Below are 6,427 nucleotides of genomic sequence, written 5' to 3' on the forward strand. Positions count from 1 at the left end.
CTTCTTATTCTAAGTTAAAATTAAAATACGAATTAGAAAACAGAATTTATTGATTTTGATTTACTCAGTCACATTTTATTTATTAAATCCATTAGTTTACTATGAAATATATTTATCAATTGTTTGAGGTATGTCATCATAATTGAGAATAAATATAATTAATAAGTTCCAGAAAATGGTATTTGAATGTTAAGTTTATTCCTGCAAATTAGCTCAGTTTTCTCTTCTCCTCTCTCTTTTCAATGGAAGTAAGTAAAGTGAATTTATTTTCTGTGGTTAGCAACATAAAGTCACCTGTGATTCACAATCAATTTCTACTGGTGGACCTTGTTGAAGTATCTCCCCAAATAGTTCTTATCATAGTAATGATGACAGACATGTAACTTTCAGTGTCCTTGGTAAGCCTGCATCATGTGATATCTAGATCTGCTTCATTCATTATTAGATACCAGTAGGATCCATAATCCGCTTGCCCAGTCTTCTCATGGCCACTCTCATGTCTTTGTTTCTTAATGTATAGATGGCAGGATTCAAGAGGGGGGTGATAGCGAAGTTGGCAATGAACAAATACTTATCCAGGGATGATGTAGGGAAAGGCCACACATAGAGAAACATGCATGGCATAAAAAACAAAATCACTACAGTGATGTGAGCTGACAATGTGACAAATGCTTTGGACAAGTCCCCTGAAGAACGTTTCCAGACAGTGACCAAAATGAAGATATAGGATATAATTAAGGAGAAGAAAGTAGCCATGGATATAAACCCACTGTTGGCAATGATTACAAACTCTAGCTTGTAAGTGTCTACACAAGCAAGTTTCATGACGCGAGGAAAATCACAGTAAAAACTATCTACTTCATTAGGGCCACAAAAGGGCAGGTTTATGACAAAAACAAACTGAGATACAGCATGGATTATCCCCACTATCCAGGCAGCCACTACAAAGGAGACACACGTTTTGGGGCTCATGATGGTCAGGTAGTGGAGAGGTTTACAGATTGCGGTGTACCGGTCATATGCCATGGCTATGAGCAGCACCATCTCAACTCCACCCATGACATGAATAAAAAATATCTGTATCATGCATTTTGGAAAGGAAATGATGTTGCAGTCAGTGAAAAGATCAGAGATTGTTTTGGGCACTGTGGTAGAGGACAGACCTAGATCAAGAAGAGAGAGGTTGGCCAATAGGAAGTACATGGGGGTGTATAAATGAGAGTCAATAATTACCGTGAACACAATGAAGAGGTTTCCTAGGATAATTCCCATGTAGAACACAGAGAAGAACCCAAAGAGAAAAAGATGCATCTCCCATGAATTTGAAAGACCAATCAATACAAATTCAGATACCACAGAGTCATTTGGTCCATCCATTGGCTCAATCAGTAGAGAAGACGCTGAAGTATTCTGAAGGTAGAAAATAAGGAAGAATTGAGAAATATAGGTATTTCACGTTGATATGTTTTTGCCCCTCAGTGATTTTGTGGGAAATATGTTACAAGTGTCAAATTTTGAAGTTAGAACACATACAGAAAGGGCAGGTTAAAGGAAAATAAATAAATAGAAATGAGATAATCAAAAGTTAGGCTAGAGTGTCAAGGAAGGAAGTCATGTGGGACAATATCAGGTAAATGGAAGAATTAGGAGCAGAGAGTAACATCTCCTGGTAGAGAGTTTCTTTACCATGCTCATTGTGCAATAGTTTGGGCTTCTTCAGTCTTCTCCGTATACGTTCAAGAAAACATTTTACATGTCATAAATAGCCATAATTTGAATGTTCAAACTCTTAATCATATTTGTGCACACATACTGTAGCAGAATGTACTCTCTGATTATTATTTTATTTCTTACCTGTGAAATCTCAGGCATTTACTCATGGAATAGTGACCAGCCAATGAGTGAAAGAGTGTTGAATATTAGGGGAATCATAGCTTAAAATGAAAAAGGCTTGTCCTCTGATAGTTTCCAATATTGTGGTTGTAATATTGCAGCCAGTTAATTGCAAAGAGTTAAAATGTACTTTAAATCAGTGAAACTCTAAACCCTGGACTGTCAGCAGACTCAGGAAAAGGCTTTTCAGTACTTTTCTAGGATTGGGAGAGATTTTGTGCTTTTGAAAAGTCTGTTTTAGGATTAAGGAGTGGCAATTCAAATACGATACTGAGAAATAATGGTGTTTTCACTGAAACAAAATATTATGATACACTAAGAGCATGTAAAAATTACAAGACCCCAAAAAGTCATTAAAGATAAAGGTCATGAGAGCTTATCTTCAAATATTTGAAGCTTAGTTCAGCTAAAATGCTATTTGAAGGTGAGTAAAATTGCTACCAACAACTTTTTCAGGGGGAGTATCTGTTATCACTTTGAATAAGTAGAAAGGTCGAAGATGTGTATGTATATTATATACTTGGGTCCATTCATTATTCAACCTAAAGTGAAAAATTAAAGGTACACTTAAAAGATATAATAGGATATGAGAAGATATGCAGGAAGGGGAATTTCTAGAACTAATACCAACATGAGTATGGCCATTATAAATGATGCAAATTTAGATTTATTGAAATCGCCACTAACTTACTAAGTAACAGAAATTGGTTACAAAAGAATATATGTTATGCAATAAAAATTATGTAAAGGAAGAAACAGACCTATAAATATAGAGAAGAACATGGTAGTTGCCTGAGGGGAGGGGCTTTGGGAGATGGGAAAAATGAGGTTAAGTTTAAGGTTAAATGGAGGGAGTGGAGTATGCATATATGTGATAGTTAGAAGTAGATTATTTTTATCACTATTATTTTGGTACTAGTTTTATAGTTTTACTTGTCTTTATTAAACCAACATTTCTCAGTCAATAAATGACAATTTCTGGCTGTACTATGAAGAAAACCTTGGTGTTTTACACTTAATTTTAACCAGAAGTTTACAATGCTTTCTTGTTTAAAGAAAATTGATATATGTGAATGAGTTTTGGGTCAAGGAATACAAATGATTGGTAACTGAAAGGCATTTTACAGAATACCGGTGTGTTTGCTATTTTAAGAACAGGAAAGCACTATTATAAGCCACTCTACTTTGCCCACTGAAATTTATGGTTCCTAATATGTCTTTATAGTTGCTAAAACATATTAAAGACTGATGAAATCTGTCTAAAGAGAAAAGCTAAAAATGTGTAGTGAAAACACTTACCAGTAACCCTGCACAATAGTATGTTGTGATCACCCTGCTTTTTCTTTCCATTCCTTTTTCTTTCCTTTTCCCTTTTCTTTCCTTTTACTTCCTCTCCTTTCCTTTCCTTTGTTCTTTTCTTTCCTTCCCTTTTCTTTCTGTCTTTCCTTCTTTCTGATTTCAGTATAGTTGACATACAATGCTACCATAGTTTTAGGTGTACAACTTAGTGATTTGACAAGTTTATATGTTGTGCTATGTTTACCACAACTATCATCTAAAGAGGATCCCATCTTTTGTTCAAGACTTATGAGGAATTAGTTCTCACTTAGTTTATCCCGAAATACTGAGTTCATGCTCAGAGCATGGGGAGAGTTAATTCAAACCTGTTAAAAAATTAGTTCTTTTTCTTTCTTCAAGAACTTAAAGAATCAGAAATTCTCTGAAAGCAGTGTCCCCTAAGAATTGGTTACTATCCTTGCCAGATATTTTGGCTTTAACATTCAGAACATAGGAGGGAAATTTTTCAAGTAGGTGATACAGAAAATCAGATAGAATTTAAGTCTTTTGACTTTAGTGATTGAATATTCCCTCTCCTCTAAGAGGAATTATAACCATCCTAAGACTGAAAACACAGGAAGCAAAGCTGTTTAAAATTCATTTTGCCAATCCATATTCATGAATTTGTCTTTTAATCTCTACTCTTAGCCATCTGAGATTGCTTCTAATAGCAGTTCTCTTCAGAACTGATGGAAACCAGTTCTACTAAGTCATACTCATTCTTATCATTCTCCCTTTAATTCTTGACTCAGTCATTGGCTCACATCATCAAATGCTTTATCAGATATGCCAAGTGGAGGGAACTGACTCACCCCAGCATTCCCTGTATGAGGGCAGAGAATCATTTCCATTGATGTAATCTCTTAGGAGAATGGGTGGGAATTGGGTGGGCAAGATATACTTGAACATATTTGGTCCCCACAGTGAGAAATGTGAAGTATCACATAAAATGATGAAGAAAGTGGTGACAGATCAAGGATCCTTAAGATACCAAAACAGGAAAGGGACATCATAAATGTCAGTCATTTCAGATATTTCTGAAGTATCTTCAGGCATAATACGGTTTTGTATATATTTTGATTAAAATAGAACAGTGTTCAAAGCATTAGAATAACTAGAGACAGGAGGAAAATATGCAAGTAGAAAAGAAAAATGTGAAATCAAAGTATAAAAGAGAGATTTCTGTGGTATTGTTCAATATTAGGAATATTTTTCTAACTTACCTGTTCTGTTCTAGAGTGTGCAGCAGCATTTGTAGAAACTCAATAATTTTGATTTCTGCTTTGTAGTATAATCACCTCTCAGACAAAATGTGTTTCTTTCCAGTGAAAATACAGTTAATTTAGTAGCAGTAGGTGTTAGTGACCTACTGATGTTTCTGAGATTTCTAATAACAAAACTTTTATTGATTTCTCCTGGGAATGATGGCTATGCTTATGTTAATTGGCTCAAGAGAAAAATAGAAGAGTTATTTGGTGATGGGAGGTAAGGGAGGATAGAAGATGTTAGACTATCTCTTGTATATTACACAATGTCTTGGGTGTGTGAGTGATAACTCATTTAAGACAAGATATGTGGAAACATGAGCTTACTTAGATTTACTGAGTTGGAAAGAGTGAGAAGTTCCCCACAATTGTTGCAGATGCCCTCATTTACGGAGTGGGAGACAGTGAACCCTATGTATCAATATTTTTTTTTCCAGAAAAAGCAAGATGCTTTATGCAAGGGGGGCATTCCCATCAGCATTTGTGATTTGTCCCCATTTAACATTTTTTATCTATTAACTATTCCAAAATTCATCACAAAGTACGTGAAATGAGGGGATAAATAAATATCTTTATGTAGCTTTTCTTTCCTTAAAACATACTGAATCTGACTGGACATAAGGCTTATGAGACCATGCTAAATTGTTGGACAAATAAAAAGCTTAAAAATGTTATTCTAGATTAAGTGTTGGCAAATTATGGCCCATGGATCAAATTTGGACCACTGCCTCTTCCTTAAATAAATTTATTGGAACACAGACACAACCATTTGTTTATGTATTATCTATGGCATTTTGAGGTATAACAAGCAGTCGAATACTTGTAGCAGACACCATATGGTCCACAAAGTCTTTGGCCTGTTACATAAGAAGTTTGATGATCTTACCCTACATTAAGCAAGTTAGGCAGAAGATGGTACAGTAGAAGAATCATTCACATTGATCTTCATCATCTTCATATATATTCAAGATGAAGGTTGCAAACTAAGTTAGTTGAAGTCCTGTATGTAGATCATTCCCCATACTCAGAGCTGAGTACACACTTGTGGGGCCAAATGCGAAGTGAGTATGTAGAGGTTTTGGTTAACAAAATTATTAAGACTCCAGCCTTTCTCATACCCTTCCAAGAAATTAAAGAGAAAGGAACATTCCCAAACACATTCTAAAAGGTGAGCATAATTGTGATACCTATACTACTAGAAAAGTACAGGTCAATATATCTGATGAATATAGATGGAAAATTTTTGAACTAAATACTAGCAAACCAAATTCAGTATTACATTAAAAGGATCATTTACCATGATCAAGTTGGATTTATCCCTGGGATGCAAAAGGATGATTCAACATAGGCAAGTCAATCAATATGATAAATCACATTAACAGAATGAAAGAAGATAATCATATGATCATCTCAAGAGACCTAGAAAAAGCAGCTGACAAAAGTCAACACCAAATTTATGACCTTCTGTTTTTACTTCTCCCAGTCTGGTCCACACTTAGGTATAGATGATGATGAAATGTAAAGAGTTATCTGAGAACCTATGAGATCTCAAACTCATTTGAAGTTTCATCTCAATTTATTACATTTTTATTATTTTTTTAATTTAAAATTTAGTTAACATACAGTGCAATATTGGTTTCAGGAGTAGAATTCAGTGATTCATCACTTACATACAACACCCAGGGCTCATCACAAGTGCTGTCTTTAGTATGCATCACCCATCTAGCTCATCTTCCACCCACCTCCCTGCATCCATTGTTCTCTATCATTAACAATCTCTTATGGTTGATTTCCCTCTCTGCTATCCCCACCACTTCCCATATGTTCATCTGTTTTGTTTCTTAAATTCCACATGTGAGAGAAATCATATGGTATTTGTCTTTCTCTGATTGACTCTGATAGCATGATTGGTCTAGCTAACTCCATCCATG

The 6,427-nt window shown here is 35.0% G+C and overlaps 1 protein-coding gene across 1 annotated transcript; it reads right to left on the reverse strand.

Moving 5' to 3' along the window:
• Nucleotides 1-441: 441 nt before the first annotated feature.
• LOC125168404 (olfactory receptor 4F6-like) lies at nucleotides 442-1,380 on the reverse strand. The gene has a single exon (XM_047863505.1). It carries the CDS (start codon nucleotides 1,375-1,377, stop codon nucleotides 442-444), a length of 936 nt encoding a protein of 311 aa, XP_047719461.1. The 5' UTR covers nucleotides 1,378-1,380.
• Between the last annotated feature and the right edge of the window lie 5,047 nt (nucleotides 1,381-6,427).

Source organism: Prionailurus viverrinus, chromosome B3 (assembly GCF_022837055.1).
Source record: "Prionailurus viverrinus isolate Anna chromosome B3, UM_Priviv_1.0, whole genome shotgun sequence".
NCBI classification, from domain to species: Eukaryota; Metazoa; Chordata; class Mammalia; order Carnivora; family Felidae; genus Prionailurus; species Prionailurus viverrinus.

What these genes read in the sequence shown, in the direction of transcription:
- LOC125168404 (XM_047863505.1), bottom strand. Translation starts at nt 1,377, where the DNA reads ATGGATGGACCAAATGACTCTGTGGTATCTGAATTTGTATTGATTGGT.